Below are 20918 nucleotides of genomic sequence, written 5' to 3' on the forward strand. Positions count from 1 at the left end.
GGCCGCCCCGGGGCTTGGCCGCCTGCAGACCCCCTGAAGACCCTGGGCCAGCCCCGCCGCTTCCAGCCCGCCAGCGGCAGGAGGCTGTCTGAGTCCCGGGAGAGCGAGACCCACGAGGCCCGCCTGCCGCTCGCACCCCCGGTCAGGGCTGGGGGACCCACTCCCCGCCGCCTGGGCTGCCGGGGAGGGAGTGAAGACGCTGCAGCCGCCGCTCCCGCCCAGGCCCTGCAAGGGCTGCGAAGAAAGAGGTCCGGAGGGGCCTGGCCAGCCCTGCCGCCGCCCCCCACAGTGGCAGGCCAGCTCACTGCCCCCCTCCAGAGCAGACCTGGGGCGGGTCCCCGTTGACCCTGTGGGCTCCACGGCCAAGGCTCGCTGCGCAGGTAGACTGTGTCCCGCATGGCTTTGGAGCCCAGGTCTGCCAGCTGGGTGGGCCTGGCCAATCCTGGACTTCAGCTGGAAGGCGAGCCTCGTCTACGCAGCCGGTGGATCTGGGTTCCAAGTCCAGGCGGGAGCCCAGGTCTCTCCACCCACCAGCCCCTGGCCACAGAGGCTGCAAGTAAATCAGGAGCCCTGGTCTAACCGGCATGTAGATCTGGGTTCCAAGTCCAGACATGAGCCCAGGTCATAAGAACTGCCCCACTGGATCAGGCCATAGGCCCATCTAGTCCAACTTCCTGTATCTCACAGCGGCCCACCAAATGCCACACGGAGCACACCAGATAACAAGAGACCTCATCCTGGTGCCCTCCCTTGCGCTGACATTCTGACATAGCCCAATTCTAAAATCAGGAGGTTCCACATGCACATCATGGCTTGTAACCCATAATGGATTTTTCCTCCAAAAACTTGTCCATTCCGCTTTTAAAGGCATCCAGGCCAGATGCCGTCACCACATCCTGCGGCAAGGAGTTCCACAGACCAACTACACGCCGAGTAAAGAAATATTTTCTTTTGTCTGTCCTAACCCTCCGAACACTCAATTTTAGTGGATGTCCCCTGGTTCTGGTGTTATGTGAGAGTGTAAAATTAGTGCAGAATGCGGCGGCCCTTGTGGTCACTGGAGCTAGGCGGTTTGACTCTGTCAGCCCGGTTCTCCGGGGGCTACATTGGCTGCCCATTCGTTTCCGGGCCCAATTCAAGGTGCTGGTTTTGACCTTTAAAGCCCTATACTGCTCTGGGCCAGATTATCTTAGAGAGCGCCTACTCCCGTACAATCCGGCTCGTCCTCTCAGGTCATCAGAGAAGGTCTTTTTACAAGTGCAGCTGCCTAAGGAGGTACGTGGGGCGGCGGCAAGAAATAGGGCCTTCTCAGTAGTGGCACCAACGTTGTAGAACTCCCTTCCCCTTGACTTGAGAATGGCTCCCTCCCTCGAGACCTTTCGGCTAGGCCTGAAGACCTTGTTGTTTAACCAAGCCTTCTGACGTTATGGCCTTTTTAACATCTTTTAGTTGCTTTTTTACAGGCCCAATTCCTCTAAGAACTGCTGTTTTATGCTCTTTTATTCTGACTCTTCTGACTACTGTTTTTATGGGTTCTGTTAATGTGTTTTTTAATATGTTTTAATCTGTTTGTGAAATTATGTTTTAATCTGTTTTATATGTTAGCCGCCCTGGGTCCCTTTTTGGGAGAAGGGCGGGATAAAAATAAAGTTTTATTATTATTATTATTATTATTATTATTATTATTAAAGAGCATCTCTCTATCCACTTTATCCTTCCCATGCATAATTTTCCCAGGTCTACTCACCCACCAGCCCCTGGCCACAGAGGCTGCAGGTAAATCAGGAGCCCAGGTCTAACCAGCAGGTAGATCTGGGTTCCAAGTCCAGGCGGGAGCCCAGGTCTACCCAGGTGAAATTCCTTCCCCTGAGGGGAACACCCATTTGTTCAGTCTTGCTTTTGTTCAGTGCAACCCATCTCCATGGAAAGTGAACCTGTGGGGAGGAGGGGGCCTGAGTCTTCGCTGAATGCCTCATAGGTGATGAGGCTTTTCTTACTAGCCCAAGCAGGACTCCTAAACACTCTGTTGCCTTGGTTCATGTGAATACGGCCCGAGTGGTATGTGGAACCTTCATAAGAAGTCACCATTTGTGACATGCTCGTTCTCTTATTCATGCACAGGAAGGAATCAGGCAGCTGCTAGTCACTCCCCCTGCATAAGCACAACCAGGTTCCATCTGAAACATGCAAGCTAGGGCAGCACAACTCAGAACCCTGATGCCGTCTCTGGTCCACTGCCTCTTCAAAAACAACAACAAAGCCCCTCCTTGTGCTGCCACAAAACCCAAAAGTGTGGGGCCTCCTGTTCCCCTTACAGGCACTGCGGCAATGCTTGCAGGAGGTCCCAGGTTCCACCCCCGGCAACATCTTCAGATAGGGCTGGGAAAAGATTAATGCCTAAATATCCTGGAGAGTTGAGCATCACTGCCAGTGAAGGCAGTCCTGTGCTGGGTGGGCCAAGGGCCAGACTCAGGAAGAGGTAGCTGCTGACCCCTTTCACAGGGATAAGTAGTTCATGAGCATCACACAGCCAGGAGGGCAGGCTCAAGTAACAGTTAGGGCTGCAGTCCACAGTCTGAGCTGTGGGGTAGTTTCAGGATCCCAGCATGGAACGTTGCAGGGTGGCGGTTCTTGGACTCCATTCTTTGCAGCACCACTTGTGCAGAGACAAAATGTGGTGAATGCTAACCCTGGCCTTCCACTCCATTTGCCTAGGAAAATCGTCTCCCACCCCCAAGGCACTGGCTGTAAAGGGGGCTGGTGGCAGCCCCTCTTCTCCCATACTGTACCGGGCTGTGGCCTGTAGCTGCCCCTCAGTGTGCAACAGGAGAGGGAGAAGGCAGGGAGGGAGGATGATGGAGTGCCTGTGTTCTCTTTGATCTCTCTCAGCCAATCGGAGTGCTGTGCTTGGTTGCCAAGGCTACCCTTGTGAGGCAGAGATGGGGGGGGCTGCCTATATAAGGGACCTACGTTCCTCCTGACTCTAAGATTAGCTGGTGCTGCTTTGCATGGTGTAGGCTTTGGAGTGGGGGGAGGAGGAGGAGCAGCCACTGCCGAAGCCTATATTTACTCTTGGGAGACCCATGGGCAAAATCCGTTTAAATGCTTTTTAAGGTGGGTGGGGGAAAACCTGCGTGTCAGGGCAGGGGGTGGTGAGGGGCAAGAGGGAAGTGGAAGGATGGCTTGCCAGGTTGGGGGGGTGGGGCTGGATAGGCGTGTGGGGGGAGAACTCCTGTGTTGTTATCTGGTGTGCTCCCTGGGGCATTTGGTGGGCCGCTGTGAGATACAAGAAGCTGGACTAGATGGGCCTATGGCCTGAGCCAGTGGGGCTGTTCTTATGTTCTTAAACTACAATTCCCAGGAAGCCTTGCAGGTCTCTTGTTATCTGGTGTGCTCCCTGGGGCATTTGGTGGGCCACTGTGAGATACAGGAAGCTGGACTAGATGGGCCTATGGCCTGAGCCAGTGGGGCTGTTCTTAAACTACAATTCCCAGGAAGCCCTGCAGGTCTCATATTATCTGGTGTGCTCCCTGGGGCGTTTGGTGGGCCGCTGTGAGATACAGGAAGCTGGACTAGATGGGCCTATGGCCTGAGCCAGTGGGGGTGTTCTTATGTTCTTAAACTACAATTCCCAGGAAGCCTTGCAGGTCTCTTGTTATCTGGTGTGCTCCCTGGGGCATTTGGTGGGCCGCTGTGAGATCCAGGAAGCTGGACTAGATGGGCCTATGGCCTGAGCCAGTGGGGCTGTTCTTATGTTCTTAAACTACAATTCCCAGGAAGCCCTGCAGGTCTCTTATTATCTGGTGTGCTCCCTGGGGCGTTTGGTGGGCCGCTGTGAGATACAGGAAGCTGGACTAGATGGGCCTATGGCCTGAGCCAGCGGGGCTGTTCTTATGTTCTTAACTACAATTCCCAGGAAGCCTTGCAGGTCTCTTGTTATCTGGTGTGCTCCCTGGGGCATTTGGTGGGCCGCTGTGAGATACAGGAAGCTGGACTAGATGGGCTTATGGCCTGAGCCAGTGGGGCTGTTCTTATGTTCTTATGTTGCCTGAGCACCCTGGTAAACAAGTGGATCTCCCTTCTCTTCCCAATGTCCCGCCTCCTACAGAGATCTCGGATCCCCAGCAGCAACTGCGCCTCGGGGTGTTGCAAAAGCTCAGAGTTCACCGGAGAACCCCCCTGGTATTACACCTAGCCGCCCGGGAAGGAGGAAGGCTTCGGGACCTGGTGAGGCCTCCCTAAAGGAGAAGAGGTGGTGGGGTGGAGAGGACGGTGGGGCTGTGCTTCCCAGGGAGAGAGGGACTGGGAGCAACCTGAGGATCAGGCATTACATGCGCCTGATCAGGATTCCTTTGCCCTCCCTAAATTTTTCCTAGATTTGTCCGCCTCTCCCCACTCTACCCATTTTGCATTCCCTATCATTACTGTGGGTTCAAGACTCCATCATGTCTGAGGAGGGGGAAACATGGGACAAAATCTCTAGGGCCCAGGCTTCTAGAGGGCCTGGGCCATGACAAAACAAACTATACTGTACAAAACAAATTTATGACAAAAATAAATTTGAGTCCCTCAGTTTCACTCTTTACTCAGGCTAACTGAAGAAGTGTTTAAAAGTGTAGTGACATCTGGTTTGCAAGAAAATTTAGGGAGAGGACCCAATCAAGCATCTTGCCCCAGGCCCAATGCCTGCTCTCAGCAGCCTTGAACTCCACCTGTGCATTGGTGAGAAAAGGAAGCACACACTGGAAGCTAAGCAGGGTCAGGCCTGGTTAGTACTTGGATGGGAGACTGCTTGGGAATATCGGGTGCTGTAGGCTTATACCATGATCTGGGAAGCTAAGCAGGGTCAGGCCTGGTTAGTACTTGGATGGGAGACCGCCTGGGAATACCAGGTGCTGTAGGCTTATACCATGATCTTGGAAGCTAAGCAGTGTCTGGCCTGGTTAGTACTTGGATGGGAGATTGGTTGGGAATATCGGGTGCTGTAGGCTTATACCATAGTCTTTCGAGACTGAAGGTTGCCAGCCACTGGTGTACAGGCAAAGCTGTGGCCTCTATTTGATTGAAACTATTAACTTTTTAAAAAATCTGTTTAAAACGTTTAAAAAACATTAAAAAATAAACGTTGAAAGAAAAAAGGAAATCACCTTTATACCACTGTGAGAACTGTGGAGTGATTTGGAAGGTTTTTAAAGTTAATGAAGCTGTAATCTCTTTAAGATCCCTCTAAACTTTTTGGCCAGAGGGCCACATCAAATATCTGCGGGTGCTGAGCTCACAGCTGGGAGGCCTCAGAGACCTTCCAGTCGTGTTTGGGAGGTCTTCTGAGGCTCAGTGAGTCTCCCAGAAGTTCTGAAAGGCACTTACGGTATTTTAGTAGCAGGGGATCACCCCTGGGCAAGGAAACAAATGTCCTCTTACTCAGAGGAGATCTCTGGGACTGCCACCGTCCGCAGGATACAGTGTGGGTGACACTGGCGTGGCCATATTAGGAGGTAGGAATTTAGGTAGGATGGGGCTGTTAGTCTGTAATTAACCTAGAGCGCTCCAAATGCTTGCCTGGATTAGCAGGTAGCCCAATGATAAACATCATGCCAGAGACACCAGGGGTGCCTCCTGCAAGTGGCACCTCATGCAGCCTTGTGGCTGGGCAGCCCCATAAGGACAGGAAACAAACCTGCTCTTGGCTTGCAAAGCGCCCAGGCTCACTGTTCCTGCATTTCCTCCTCCTGCAGCGTGTTGCATACTTAGAAACTACACCACCGACTGACAAAGGCTTGAGAAGCAAAATCCTCCCTCAACAGTCGCCATGACGGGGCACTTGGACGAATTGGACATCATGATGGTGGAGGAGGGCTTCACTCCCAGGGACCTCCTGGAGAGCCTTCTCCTGGAGGTCTCCCAGATGGTAAGAAGCCCCAAAGCCACCTGTGTGCGCAACCTGTGCCAGCCCATCCATGCAGTCACCCGAGGCAGATTGCATTGTGGGTACATTGCAAGGCCATCTGAGAGGTGGGTTCAAGGTACCTCTCCCACCAAGTCTGCCATTGCTGCCTCTCTCTAGCCTGCTGCCAATGCAAGGTCTGCTCTGGTCTGCTTCCTGCCCGCTTGAGTGAGAAGCCGATAACCCTCCTCCTTCCTGTGCTCCTCGTGCACTGCAGGGAATAAGGAAGTTTCCTTTATGGGGACAGAGTTCGCACTGCTCTGTAAAGGGCATCAGAAGTCTAGCACTTCCAGGCTTCACAGCACCATGCAAGGAAGCACAGTGAGAGTTTGAGTTTGTTTTCTCTAGCATGGGGTAGTGGACCCAAGATGGCATCAGGTGGCATTCTGAGTCCTACTGCCCCTGCAAACAGTCCTTTTCTGAGCAGGTAGCAGAAGCAGCAGCAAAGGGGAGACCCGTCCCAAACAGATCCAATGACATCAGTTTGGTCTGCAGTTCTCCAGATTCCTCCCATTCTCTAATGACTCTGCCATCTGCAAAAAATGTTTAAGAAACGTGAAGAATTGGAGGTGCAGTTTGGCCCTGAATGGCCAGGTGTAACATTTTGCAATGAATTGTGAATTGCATTGTGTGTTGCCCTAGAGACAGGACTGTTCCCCCCTCCCCCCAGGGTAACCAAGAAGCCTTCTTTCTGGCGGATCTTGAGGATGTGGTGAAGAAGCATTTGCGGCTCCTTAAAGCTTTGCCCCGAATTAAGCCGTTCTATGCCCTGAAGTGTAATGGCAGCAAGGGAGTGGTTCAGCTGTTGGCGGGACTCGGAACCGGGTTTGGCTGTGTCAACAAGGTAAGAATACAGCGGAAGCAAAAGTTGTTGGACTGTTACGGAGATAGGCTGGTTTTTATTCAGTCCAGAGCATATGGAACCTGGGTGGGATGTTGTGATCTGTGACCTGATCCTGGCTCAGAAAGTGGGGTAGAGAGGACAGACCAATCCACAGGCCCGTGGCTCTTCTCCTCCACAGTTGCCAACCACCAGCAGAGGCGGCTGCCTCAGTCTGGCCTCCTCAACAGGCTGGTCCTTTTCGCGGGGAAAATATTTCTGTCTCGATAATGGTTCTAGATCTGTAAAGGGATTGGAAAGGCCTTGCTTGCCCCAGATATTTTAACGAGCCCCACAACACCCACTGCAACAAAAAGCCTTCATCCTGTCCCTCCTGCTGCCAGGGTCAGGCACTCCATCCCAAAGGCAAAGGCAGGTCTATAACAAAGGTTCCACCTTTGGCGAGAGGGACAGATTGGAACAACTGTCATCTGTCAACTCTGTCAGATTGGAACCTCAACATCTTCAACACAACCATGACACTGGACTGAATTTTTTAAAAAGCGGTAAACATTTTTTCAAGAATGGGATAAGAAGAGGTATAGCTGACCCAGCTCTCATTTGAAGCGAGAACAAGTGTATACTTGTTCTGCAAGTCCTCCTGCCTTCTCTCCAAGTTCTGAAAGGGACAGGTCCCAATAGATGGTTGGCAACCTTCAGTCTCGAAAGACTATGGTATAAGCCTACAGCACCTGGTATTCCCAGGCGGTCTCCCATCCAAGTACTAACCAGGCCTGACCCTGCTTAGTTTCCAAGATCAGACGAAATTGGGCATGTGCAGGGTAACAGTTGCTGTCAGATATTGAGACAGGAAGTGGTCTGAGCAAGAAGCCTGAGACAGGGATGCCGTGTTTGTGGATGCAGTCTTCAGCTCCATACAACAGGGTCAGATGGGTCAGGGCTCAACTGGGATTTTTTTTTTTGTTGGCATCCTTCAGTCTCGGAAGACTATGGTATCGCGCTCTGAATAGTGTTCTGGAACAGAGTGTCCTCTCCAGTGCGCAAAGCCTGGGTAAAATAGGTATGGAGGATAGACTGTTACCCATGCAGCAAATCCCCCCTCTCCACGTCGCTGAAATGGTCCAATGGAAAGGCAGAGGCCAATACGGTTGGTTCCAGCGGCGTCGCAGGAGTTGCCAGAACGTGACTGTGTTCAGCCATGAACTGCCTCGGGGACTCCGGCTCCGGATTTTGCCTCGAGGTTGACTCCTGAAGCCTTTTCCATAACTGGATGTAGCCACAAAGCAGTGGAGGTTTGGGATCAGAGTTTTCCTTCTCTCAGATGAGCTGCCTTCCCAGGCTGACGAGTCCCATCTACCCGGTGGCTGTTCAGTCGCCTCTTACGACAAGTACAGCCAAACTGAGGGCCTATTCTTATCCCCAGCCCTCAGGGATCTCAACTGGGATAAAGCTGCAGAAACAAACACCAGAGGCAGGTGGGCAGGCTGGCCGGCCAAGGCAGAGCACTTCCTTTAATGGGTTGCCCAGACCCAGGAAATGCAGCAGGCATTGGAATGCAGAGAGTTTTCCTGGATCACCTGACAGGATCAGGAGGAGTCTGTGGTCTGTGGTATCTGCATCCTGACTGCATCCATGCCTGTGGTGATCTCTTCCAACCAGAGCTCCTTTGGGTAGTGTAGGGCTTAGGGATTCAGGGCTGATCTTTCAAGCTCCCAGTTTGAATTCTACCATGCTAGTAGCCAGTTTCTTCCACCTGTTGTTCTCTTCCTTCAGACAGAGATCGCACTGGTGAAAGACCTTGGAGTCCCACCAGACAGGATAATCTGTAGCAGCTCTTGCAAGCAGATCTCCCTGATCAGGTATGCAGCCAGCCAAGGGGTGCGGCTGATGACTTTTGACAATGAAGTGGAACTTGGGAAGGTAGCACGGAACTACCCATCTGCCAGGTAGGCATACAGTGCCTGTGACTGTATATAGGGGATGAGGCTGTTAACAGTGAACAGGAGAGACTTGTGCTACAAGAAGTCTTAAACAAGGGTCCAAGACCCTGGATCCAGCTGTTCAATCTGAGGGGAAAATTTCTAGTTCTCCAGGTTGGTTGTGAAGAAGAACCAGATAAGTCAAGGAGGAAGTTGGACCAAACCCCTTCTCCTTGACACGTGAGGGTGTCTACAGACATAACAATACCTCAGTGGTGGGGTCTGTATGTTCATTGCGTTCTGTGCCACCTACTCTTCAGACCTAAGCTTAAGAAAAGCTAGCTGCCCTTTGTGGAGGATGCCCTGCTGAAGGGTCAGGGCAGGTGCTGGAGGTGAGGCACTATAGACTGCCTGCAGGGAGGTCCAAATCAACACACACACACACACAGAGCACCTTACAGAAAAAGAACTCAGTTTTAGGAGAGGAGTGTGAGTGGAGATACTGCCTTGTGGACAAAAAGCCCATCCAAAGTCCATTTGTCTGACCACTTGAAAGCCAAATCCATCAAGCAACATTTTTAGCTCTTTTCTGAAGTACCACAGAGTAGCAACCTGGATCAGTTCACCAGCCAGCTTTCTCCATATTCATCATAGTAAAACATACCCTTTAGCATGTGTTCTGAATGCGAATGGGGGCCATATCCGCGGGTCATGCACCTGTGGATTCAGTTATCCACAGATCGGGTCCGGGGCCCCCCTGTGCGCACACCCCTGCATGCACCCCCTCCAGAGGCAAGGGGACCTCCTCGCCTCTGGAGGGAAGTCTCAGGGCTTCCCTGGGCCTCCCAATGCCTTAAAAGGTATTAAAAACATTACTTCCGTTTTTTTCTGTGAAAGTCACATGATTTAAGCCAGGGGTGCCCAGACCTCGGCCCTGGAGCCACTTGCGGCCCTCGAGGACTCCCAATGCGGCCCTCAGGGAGCCCCCAGTCTTCAGTGAGGCTCTGGCCCTCCAGAGATTTGCTGGAGTCCACACTGGCCTGACACAAGTGCTCTCAGTGTGAGGGTGACTGTTTGACCTCTTGCATGAGCTGTGGGATGAGGGCTCCCTCCACTGCTTGCTGTTTCACGTCTGTGATGCAGACATCATGCACAGTTGCTGTGCAAAGGGTGACCATGGAAGCACTCTGGCCTCTGGTCTCAGCCTCTCTCCTTGATCTAGGGCAGGGGTGCCCAAGCCCCAGCCCTGGGGCCACATGTGGCCCTCGAGGCCTCTCAGTGCGGCCCTCAGGGATACCCCAGTCTCCAATGAGCCTCTGGCCCTCCAGAGATTTGTTGGAGCCCACACTGGCCTGATGCAGCTGCTCTCAGCGTGAGGGCAACTGTTTGACCTGTCACGTGAGCTGTGGGATGAGGACTTCCTCCACTGCTTGCTGTTTCACGTCTGTGATGCAGTAGCAGCAGCAAAGGAAAGGCCAGCCTTGCTTTGTGCAAGGCCTTTTATAGGCCTTGAGCTATTGCAAGACCTTCATTCATTCATATAAGTTCATCATTAATATATACGTTTATGTAAACGTACATAAATTTATTCAAATTTTAAATGTAAATTAATTATTTTTTTCCCCGGCCCCCGACACAATGTTGGAGAGATGCTGTGGCCCTCCAGCCAAAAACTTTCGACACCCTTGATTTAAGCTGTACAGCTCAGTCTGAGCCTGGCAGAGGCTCTGCCTCTGCTCAGCTCAGACTCTGCTCCTGAGGTGAGGGGTGCAGAGCGCCCCTCACCTCTGGAAGATAGGAGGTGGCCCCCAGCCTGTGGGGACAGGTGTTCGCTCTTTTCCATGATTTTAGGTATCTGTGCAGGGGGGTTTCCAGAACGAAACCTGTACACTGAAAATCTAGATCTTGGAAATGGGAACAGAGAAACCAGCAAAACAGAAGATATGACTGTGTGATCAATCAATATAAGTCATCCCAGGAAACCGAAGGTTGTTCCACCCCACAGCACACCTTTACTTTAAAAGCATTGTTACATCTGTGTGTCTGTCTGATGGTCAATGCCTGGTCTGGGCTAAGATACTGCTCAACCGCTGCTCATCCTCAAGGCAACAGGAATAGCAGCCCTCGAATTCCTTTTCCACAGAATGATTCTGTGTCTCGCTACTGACGACTCCAAGTCCTCTGCCCGCCTCAGCATAAAGTTCGGTGCAACTCTTAAATCCTGCCGGCACTTGTTAGAAATGGCCAAGGACATGAATGTCGAGGTTGTCGGCATCAGGTAGGTTGCAGATTTCCGTGTGCGGCTTTTGGGGGGAGGTGAAACGAAGGGTGCTCTGTCGAGACCTGTTTCTCTGCAGATGACCTTCCAGCCGTCTCGGGCCTGTGAAGCCGAGTCTCCTGTTAGGCCTCGGCTTCCTGCTGTCCTGTTGCCTTTACCCCCAGCGTCAGGCTGCCTGTGAGGCAGAGTCCCCTGCCTCCGCCCACTTGCCCACCTCCACCACTCCCCTTCTTCCTCCCTCTCCCTGGATTCAAAAAGGAAGAGGGGGTAGAGTGGAAAAGACCTGTGGCTGGCCCATCAGAGACACTCTAGCTTACTCTTCTTCATGCTTTCTCTTCTGCTTAATTCCCATTGTCCTTTGTGGCTCCAGGGAACAGGAGGAGCAGATGGCATGCTGACAGTTAAGGAGGGGGATGCCCTCCTCCAGGAGCAAGAAGGGCTTGGCCCAGCTCCAGTTGCTCCTGCATCTTCCTGTGGGGCCCCCATGGCCCAGCTTTGGGCCACTGTGCTTTCTTATGGTTCTCGGGTTACAGACTTCGCAGGGGCAGCCGCTCACAGGCAGCGGAGCCAGTGCCAGGGGAGGTTGCTGCTGCAGGTCGTCTCTGAGGTCGACGAGTAGTGGCTGCTCCCGGGAGTGATGCAGGCGGGAGAGCTTTTGGTGAATTTTGGATCTCCCTGCTGCATAGCATGTGTCTCCTGTGAGAAGTTTCTCAAAAGGCAAGGAGGATGCTCTGGGTGAATTGGGAGCATTTGGAATGGTCTGAGGAAGAAGAAGGGCAGTGCTAACCCCCTCCCATCTGCGCTGACTCAGGGGGACAGAAACATGCACTGTAGTGGTCAGGACCCGGTCATTAGCATCCTCTGTCAGTGGAAGTGGCATGGGAGGGCTGAGCGATGGCCCTTGAAGCAGCAGGCCAAAGAATGGGTGGGTCGCCCACTGTCTAACTCAGTAGCACGTCTGAGACGCAACTGGGCAATCCAACTGCCTTCCTTTCTAGCTTCCACATTGGAAGCAGCTGTACCGACCCCCAGATCTTCACTCAATCCATAGCAGATGCTCGCCTGGTCTTTGAAATGGGTGCAGAGCTAGGCTACAAGATGTGCCTCCTGGACCTTGGAGTGGGATTTCCTGGTGCCGAAGAGTCCAAAGGGCGCTTTGAAGAGGTACGAGTCCTCCTGCTTGTTTCCCCTTGGTTGAGTGGCTGGTTAACCAGTTGGGGGCAGTGAAGCAAGGGTTGAGTCTTGGGGATGACACTGGTGATCCTTGCCATTGTGCCACCCAGGTACAGGACCGCAGAATGTCCCCCAACAAGTTGAATGCCGACACCCCCTCGCCAGGGGCCTTCAGAGGGCCTTCCCAGCCCTCAATAGGCCTTCTAAGGGCCTTAAAACCTCACTTCCTGTTTTTGCACAAAAACCATAAGTGCACTTTAAAGGCTTGCTTGGAGGCCTCTAGGTGTGAGGAAGATGGTGGGGGGTGAGGAAGGCACCCTGACCCCACAGGAGTAGCAACCCAGGGCATTTGCCCCCCCCTTGCCTCCCCCAGGCACTCCAGTGAGTGGTGAGGCCTGAGTTTCCATGAACCCAATCAATCACCAATTACATGCTCGTCAGACGACCTTGCTGATTGTGCCATCAGTACTCTAGGTGCAGAGAGGAGTGTCAAGGACCAAGACTTGTGGGCAATTGCTCCTCAACCTTCCTGAAGAAGTTGGCAAAGCTCCCTTGTTACTGGCTTTCTCCTGGGCCCAGGGGCTCAATGTTGAACAAGCAGGTCTCCATCACCTCAGCAAGGGAGGACACCAGTTGTGAGGACAAATTCAAGGCTGAGCAGAATAATAGCTCAGAGGCAGAGAGAAAGAGAATCGACCTGACCAGTCCCAGTGTACAAGGCCTGTGGCTGAGTTCTGTGTAGGGTTGGCTAAAGGCCTCCCAATGCCTGAGGCTCCACACCAAATGTTGCTCCTCTCTTAGCTGACAGTGCATCAGCCGCAGTGTGACCAGGTACAATCGAGGACAGATTGAATCCTCCCCCTTTAGTCCTTGTATAGAAGAGGGAATTTTGGCAGGTGCAGCTCAACATGGAAAGGTTTGAAAAACTGCACCTGTGTTACCAAAAGGGCTGTTTTGTTTAGGGGAATTATTACACTACCCTTATTGGAACCTCAGGATCGCAGGCTGGATAACAAGACGGCGTAATGCAGAGAAATTCCCTTTAGCCTAAAAAGGAGACTGAGAGAAAGATAACTTTGAATAAAAGATTATAGTTTTATTACAAAAGCACAAAGGTAAACATAAAGCACATGGAAAAATGATAAGTATATGTTTCTTGGTCCTAGTACTTGAATCCAGTGTACCTAGCTTTCATGGTGGTTGCAGGTGGAGAGTATTTGGTGCATCCAAGGAAATTAGAAAAAGGAAAGGTTGTAGGGAAGGATTTTAGGGGTCCCTGGTCTGCCAAACCCAGATGCTGACTAAAGATGGGGAGAGAAGGGGAGAAAAAAGGCGGGGGGAAAGAAGGGAAAGAGTTACAGATGCAAGATAGTTACCTGTCTGTAGAGCAGTTGGATGGGGGGAGAGAGTCCTGTGTGGCGGACCCTCTGACCCAACACAGATGTGTTGTGTCCTTGGAGGGGGAGCCAGAGAGAGAGCATGTGGCGGGGAAGCCCTGTCTTAAAAAGGGGTTTGCAAAACGTGCTGAGCTGGATGGTAGCTTGCTTACTACTACACAGCAGGGTAAACATTGAAAAGATCAGGATGTCACTTATCAGCAAAATTCAGTGGGGTCTAATGGCTGGCTTCCTAGCTGGGGGAAATTAAACAATACAATGAGTCAGCAACACACAGAAGGCAGTTCCAGTTTGCATACAGTACTTAAGCAGTGATTGAGTTAAAACAAGACAATGAATACAGTAATGTAGGAGACACTTAAACAATGATTTACTATGCCAGACTTCTTCATAGGGAGGTGGAGTTAAGATGCCTATATGTGTAACCACAGTGAGGTGGAGGTTGTGTAAGCTTGTGACTTGACCCGATTGTTGAATGTAGGAGACACTTAGTCCATAGTACATAACCAGACAGAGAGAAAGTCACAAGTAAAAGGCAAAAGGGGATTTTCACGTAACACCTGCCAATATTCTCTCTTCTCTACAATAGTTAAAGTTAGAGGCTGCACTCTGTCATTTGTTGTGTCTGGTCACCCTGACCAGCCACCAATGTTCGCTGGATCAAAAAAGGAAGAGGGAACAGGGTGGAAAGGAAGTGTGGAGGAGAGGAGAGCAGTGGGCTGGAGCATCATTAAAGATGGTCTAATGACTTTGGGTGGCTGCCACACTTTTACTTTCAAGTGCAGCAAGCAGGAGATGAACCATGGAAGTAGCTTGTCCAGTTTTGTTGTCAAAGAGGAGGGCATGGGGGGGGGCAGGGAGGAAGATGACAGGTCAGGTGGTGGGCAGAGGATGTTTGGCACCCCAGCTCATGTGCCCAAAGTCTTGAGCAGCTGCTGCTGCTGCATAAACTCACCTTGTGGCCTCAAGCAAGCCTTCTCAACCTCAGTCTTCCCCAAATGCAAAATGGGATAATAATACAGTGCAGTCCTTTATGTGTCTACTCATAAGTAAATCCCACTATTTTCCATTAAGCTTCCTCTCAGGTAAGTGAATATAGGATTGCAGCCTTACTAAACTTACAAGGTTGTTGTAAGGTGAACATCAAGAGAATACATATGAAGTGATAGGCACACCCAAAAAGTACTATACAAATGCTTGGTTGGTTGGCTGGCAACCCTCAGTCTCGAAAGACTATGGTATCAGCCTACAGCACCCGGTATTCCCAGGCGGTCTCCCATCCAAGTCCTAACCAGGCCTGACCCTGCTTAGCTTCCAAGATCAGACAAGATTGGGAGATAGTGTTCAGTATAGGGAGATGGCTGGCAACCTTCAGTCTCGAAAGACTATGGTATCAGCCTACAGCACCCGGTATTCCCAGGCGGCCTCCCATCCAAGTACTAACCAGGCCTGACCCTGCTTAGCTTCCAAGATCAGACAAGATCGGGAGATAGTGTTCAGTATAGGGAGATGGCTGGCAACCTTCAGTCTCGAAAGACTATGGTAGAAGCCTACAGCACCCGGTATTCCCAGGCGGTCTCCCATCCAAGTACTAACCAGGCCTGGCCCTGCTTAGCTTCCGAGTTCAGACAAGTTCGGGCATGTGCAGGGTAACAGTTGCTGTCAAATGGTTGGTACAGGTTGAGCATCCTTAATCCTAAAACCCAAAATCTGAAATGGGTCGCTGAGACAGTGACGTCTGCTCTCTGTAGATTCAGGGCCCAATCCTATCCACTTTTCCAGTGCCAGTGCAGCCATGCGAATGGGACATGCGCCGCATCCTGTGGTGGGCAGGCAGTTACAGAGGCCTCCTCAAGGTAAGGGAACATTTGTTCCTTTACCTCAGGGTTGTATTATGGTTGCACCGGTGCTGGAAAGATGGATAGGATTGGGCCCTCAGTGTTCACAAATTTTGTTTCATTCACAAAATTATCAAAATATTGTATAAATTACCTTCAGGCTATGTGGATAAGGTTTATATGAGATATAAACGAATTTTGTGTTTAGATTTGGGTCCCATCCCCAAAATATCTCATTATGTATATGCAAATATTCCAAAATCCAAAATTTAAAACACTTCTGGTCCGCAGCATTTTGGATAAGGGATACGCAACCTGTATTCTTATTAATTAATAAGATGATGATGATTCCAAACTACATGAAACAGTCAACAACAAATAAGAAATTGGAAAATATTGTGGACTGGCATTGAGTTATGGATACAAGTCTCAGCCTGAGACCTAAGTATCAACTAGATATTGGCACAGTATGTATGATGTTACTATAAGTGCCATTTTTGCAGATCTGATGGTGTTATTTCAATAAGCTGCAGTTGTTTAAAATAATTCACAAAGCTTTTCAAGATTGTTCCAAGTGCCCGGATGACAGCAGGGACCACTTTGGTGTGTTTTGTCCATAGTCATGTGATTTCAATGACCAGGTCTCAGTATTTTGTCAGTTTGTCTAGTTCTTTTCATTGACTCCAGCATCTTCAGAGTCCACAAGCCAGGTGTTTCAATTTTCTATTATTGTTATATTAGGTGTATTATGTTGGTCAATTTGAATTTTAAAGTCTTGACTTGCCGATTCTCCAACACTTTCTCGACCTGATGTTCCCAAATGTTTTTCTGATGCTGGCAAATCAAATTTTTTACATAATGACCAGTGAATTGATTTTGCAACTCTGTTGTGTCTTTCTTTATTATTGTTGTTGTTGTTGTTGTTGTTATTATTGTCATTATAATTAATAAGAATTGGAGAGCTTCAGCCAGAGTTGCTGCATGTGCTGTTTGCCTTATGGCTTTTGGCTGCAAGAGAGAAAAATGTAGTTGCATATTTTAAAGGCAGCTTGTAAAATTCTGAGTAGGATCTCAGTTTTGCATGCTGTTAATAGCAGAGTTTGGACTTTTCCCTTTTCTCCCTCAACCAATTAGATAGCAGCTGTGATCAACTCTGCCCTGGACCTGTATTTCCCAGAAGGCTGTGGGGTGGAGATTGTTGCTGAACTAGGGCGCTACTATGTGTACTCAGCCTTCACTTTAGCGGTCAACATTGTTGCCAAGAAGGAAGTTCCCCTGGATCAGCCAGGCTCCGACGGTAGGTTTGGTGGACGAAACAGGAAGGTCTCACCCTACCAAAATCTGTGCTGCACAGAAAGGAGTGGAGAAAAAGCCTCCCTCAATCCTGCCATCATTTGAACAGAGCCATGCTGTCTTTGAGGCCAGCTGCGGCAGGTTGGCCAGGGTGCCCCCCCCCATCATTCCTCCTCTTCCAGCTGTCTGCGTTAGAAGAAAATTGGGCAGAAGAAGAAGTGTGGAAGAGAGTATCTCTGATGGATGTATCCCAGCCTCCTCCACGCTTCTTCCTCTTCCACTCTGCTCCCCTCTGAATGAGCCGCCTGGCTTTGACCTCCACTGTGCTTCCTCCGCCTTTTCCAGACAAAGACCCCCGTGGCCAGAAAGGGTTCATTTATCACATCAGCGATGGTGTTTACGGTTCCTTTGGCTCAGTCATCTTCAGCAGTGTCTGTCCTGTTCCCAACCTGCAGAAGGTAAGGAGTGTTTTGTCATGAGCAGAACAGCAGGGGAACAAGGGGCAAGTGGCGGTACGCGCAGCACTGGGAGTTGTCAGCCAGCCACAACTCCCATCCAGATTGTCCCACCCCCCAGTGGCTTCTGTTGGAGAAGGAAAAAGGCTCCCCCTGTAGCCTGCACTGATGATGGACTTAGGCCCCAACCTTACCCAACATGATGCAGCCATGCTGATGAGAGGTAAGTTCAAAATTTTTTACTTACCTCCTTGTAGCCTATCTGCCCACCACTGGTTCTCCTTGGAACTGTGCCAGCTATTTTACTGGCCTAAGTCCAAGGAGAAGCAGTGGACTTGTTGGACCAGGAAACAGGATCCTGGTGTGTGCAACTGCTGCTGAGATCTTCTCCCTCCTGCTCTGGAATCACCCCCACCTTCTTTGGGTGGGACTGCCCAAGGATTAGAGCAGGGGTGTCCAAAGTTTTTGGCAGGAGGGCCACATCATCTCTCTGACACCGTGTTGGGGGCCGAATTAATTTACATTGCAAATTTGAATAAATTTACATAAATGAATATATTAAAGATGAACTTATATGAATGAATGAAGGTCTTGCAGTACTTCAAGGCCTATAAAAGGCCTTGCACAAAGCAAGGCTGGCCTTTCCTTTCCTGCTGCTACTGCATCACAGACGTGAAACAACAAGCAGTGGAGGAAGCCCTCATCCCACAGCTCACTCGAGAGGCCAAACAGTTGCCCTCACACTGAGAGCAGTTGCATCGGGCCAGTGTGGGCTCCAAAAAATCTCCGGAGGGCCAGAGGCTCATTGGAGGATAGGGGCTCCCTGAGGGCCACATAGAAAGGCCTTGAGGGCCGCAAGTGGCCCCCGGGCCGGGGTTTGGGCACCCCTGGATTAGAGGATTGCTCTCCAAACCCCCCCCCCAAACTGCCCCTCTGTCACCTTACTTGCACCAGCACAGTGTCTGAGAGACACTGCTGCATGCATCGGGCCTCTGGCTATTTATGTTTGCGGGCGAACATGCATAACAGTGGCATTTATGGTGGCAGATTACAAGATCCACCAATGTAAGTGCCCAATAGGAGGAGGAGGATGACGATGATGATAATAACAGGTATTTATATACCGCCTTTCTTGGTCTTTATTCAAGACTTTATTCAAGGCGGTTTACATAGGCAGGCTTATCCAAATCCCTTATTAAATAGGGATTTTTACAATTGAAAGAAGGTTCTCTCTTTCAAGAACCACTACATTCAGGTGTTTCAATCCGATCTGGCTTCACATTCTGGCCTCCATCCTCCCACGCTCAGAGCAGATGGAATAGCTCGGCTTCAGCTTGTCAGCTGCTTCAAGGTCGCACGGTGCCAGTGGCCTCGAACTGGCGACCTTGTGGATGTTATCTCCACCCTCTAGACCAGACCTCCTGCCCCAATGGATTGGGCCATTAAATACATGTCTAGTACGTCTCATTGGTTTCAGTGCAACTTGGCTGCAAATTCCTTTTTGCTTTCCATCTGTGATGTTTTTGGAAGGCAATGCGCGAATACCGGGTGTCTTCTGTGATTTTGTATATGCATACAAAGGGGTATTTATGCAGAAATTCAACATGTTGAGAATTTCAGCTTTCTTTTTCTTTTCTTTTTTTAAGCCAAGGTAAAAAAGTTTTTCTTCCTACAAAGAACTGTGGAGACCTGGTTAGCAAGTCATAGTTATTTTTTTTTATTCTCCCCCAACGCAGAAGCCCTCTCCAGACCCTCGCCTGTACAGCAGCAGCCTCTGGGGACCTACAGGGGACGGCCTGGACCGCATTGCAGACAGCATGGAGCTCCCTGAACTGCACGTTGGAGACTGGCTGATCTTTGAAAACATGGGGGCCCACACGGCACCAGCTTCCTCCACCTTCTCTGGAGCCCAACAAGCACAGATCCACTACACCATGTCCCGAGTGGCCTGGTGAGAGAATCCTCCATATGTCCTGGGAGGAAAAGAGGTGATGGGATTGGATCTTAAAGAAAGGGGGGGGGGCTTGGATTGGGGAGGGCCACAGTTGTCTCCTAGAAACTGGAATCCAGACAACTGTCAGAAACCAACTGAGCTGATGTGCTGCCATGTAGCAGCTGAGCTACAAGTCCAGGAGTCCTTGGTTCAGATATGAACTCAGCTGGACCCATAAGAACAGCCCCACTGGATCAGGCCATAGGCCCATCTAGTCCAGCTTCCTGTATCTCACAGCGGCCCACCAAATGCCCCAGGGAGCACACTAGATAACAAGAGACCTGCAAGGCTTCCTGGGAATTGTAGTTAAGAACATAAGAACAGCCCCACTGGATCAGGCCATAGGCCCATCTAGTCCAGCTTCTTGTATCTCACAGCAGCCCACCAAATGCCCCAGGGAGCACACCAGATAACAGGAGACCTCATTCTGGTGCCCTCCCTTGCATCTGGCATTCTGACAGAGCCCATTTCTAAAATCAGGAGGTTGCACATGCACATCACGACAAGCTTTCTTGACTTCCGCCTTCTCTGAGCAAGGCCAACTGAGGCCTCCAGTAGTGGCTTGATTGGGGAGGCACTCCCTTCCATCTGCTTGCCCACCACGACCCTATCACCACTCCCTGGATTTGAAAAAGAAGAAGGGGGCAAGCATAGAAGTGGAAAGGAGGGGAGAGTGGACTCCAGCCCGTTCCTCACCTCTCCTCCACACTTCCTTTTCTGCCCTGTCCTCCTTTTTCTTTTCAGATTCAGGGAGCAGGGGAAAAGGTGGCAACTGGGGTGCTTCTAGGCAGGGGGGCAGCATTTGGCACACTGCTTCAGAATCCAGGAGGTCTTGGCCAGCACAGTCTAACTCCCCTGAAATAGAGGGCAATCACAATACTGGCCTACCTTATAGGGTTGTTCTAGTGATGATAGTGGGAGAACGTATGTGAAGTATGCTGTGTACATTCTAGTCTTCTGTTTAAAAAGAAAAAAAAAATCTGAAGAGTGTACTTTTCACCCTGGTTGCCACTGCACTCCTCAGAGAGTCAGTCCTCTTGTTTTCAAGAGCCTGGGACGAGTAGAGGCAACTGCTCTTGGTTTGGATTTGGTTCAGCTTAGCACCAATTGCTTTCTGCTGGCTTAGAAAACTGACCCACGAGAACTATTTACGAGTATTTCTTTTTTGTTTTGTTTTGGGCTTGGTGTGGCCTCCAGGGAAGCCGTTCAGCTCCTGCAGGGGAAAATGCTGCCCTCAGAGGAAGAGGACCGGGAGAGCACATGCACCCCCCTGTCTTGCGGCTGGGAAATCACGGACACCCTGTGTGTGGCCCCTGTCTTCACTCCAGCAAGCATCATGTGAGCCATTCCAGTCGTTTACTGTGGGAGGCAGACCCTCCTGCCAGCAGATGCCTGCCACACTTTCTCTGTCAGCGGCCTGCCTGCCTTCTGCATGTTCTGCCCCTGAGTAGGAGCACTTTTTTCAATTCTGTGTGGTTTTTAAGTATGCAACATAAAACCTGTTCCTCCTGATTCTGGGGTCTCCTGTGCATCAGTGTGTACTTACCTGCATTAGGAATGGAGTCTGCACAGCTTTGGAACAGGTGATCTCAGCAATGCCACCACCGAGTCCTAGCCCAAGGAATGCATTGCAGGAAAAACAGCCACAGTGGCTAAGAGAGCTTCTTTGTGTAAATAGGCCAGAGCAGTCAGCCGATGCCCTTCATAAAGACCTCTGGAGCAGGCTGCTTTGTTGCTCTGAACTGAAGAGATTGGATCTTGTTGCTGACTCCCCTGCAGGGTCAGTC

General features: G+C 50.7%; 1 protein-coding gene and 2 pseudogenes across 2 annotated transcripts; 1 reads left to right on the plus strand and 2 right to left on the minus strand.

The window, feature by feature from the left end:
• AZIN2 (antizyme inhibitor 2) lies at positions 1-20643 on the plus strand. 2 transcript variants are annotated; one of them, XM_066638429.1, is made up of 11 exons: positions 1-380; positions 4109-4227; positions 5736-5908; positions 6615-6788; positions 8559-8731; positions 10848-10982; positions 11981-12146; positions 16525-16687; positions 17029-17141; positions 18875-19089; positions 20329-20643. In XM_066638429.1, the coding sequence occupies exons 3-11, from the start codon at positions 5810-5812 to the stop codon at positions 20471-20473; spliced, it is 1383 nt and encodes a 460-aa protein (XP_066494526.1). In that variant the 5' UTR covers positions 1-380; positions 4109-4227; positions 5736-5809; the 3' UTR covers positions 20474-20643. The 2 variants fall into 2 exon arrangements, with proteins under 2 accessions (XP_066494526.1, XP_066494525.1); XM_066638428.1 differs by having other exon boundaries at positions 1-141.
• On the minus strand, positions 7505-7624 carry LOC136661917 (5S ribosomal RNA; annotated as a pseudogene).
• Positions 15100-15219, minus strand: LOC136661790 (5S ribosomal RNA; annotated as a pseudogene).
• Positions 20644-20918: the final 275 nt, after the last annotated feature.

The sequence above is a fragment of the Tiliqua scincoides genome, chromosome 10, assembly GCF_035046505.1.
Source record: "Tiliqua scincoides isolate rTilSci1 chromosome 10, rTilSci1.hap2, whole genome shotgun sequence".
NCBI lineage: Eukaryota > Metazoa > Chordata > Lepidosauria > Squamata > Scincidae > Tiliqua > Tiliqua scincoides.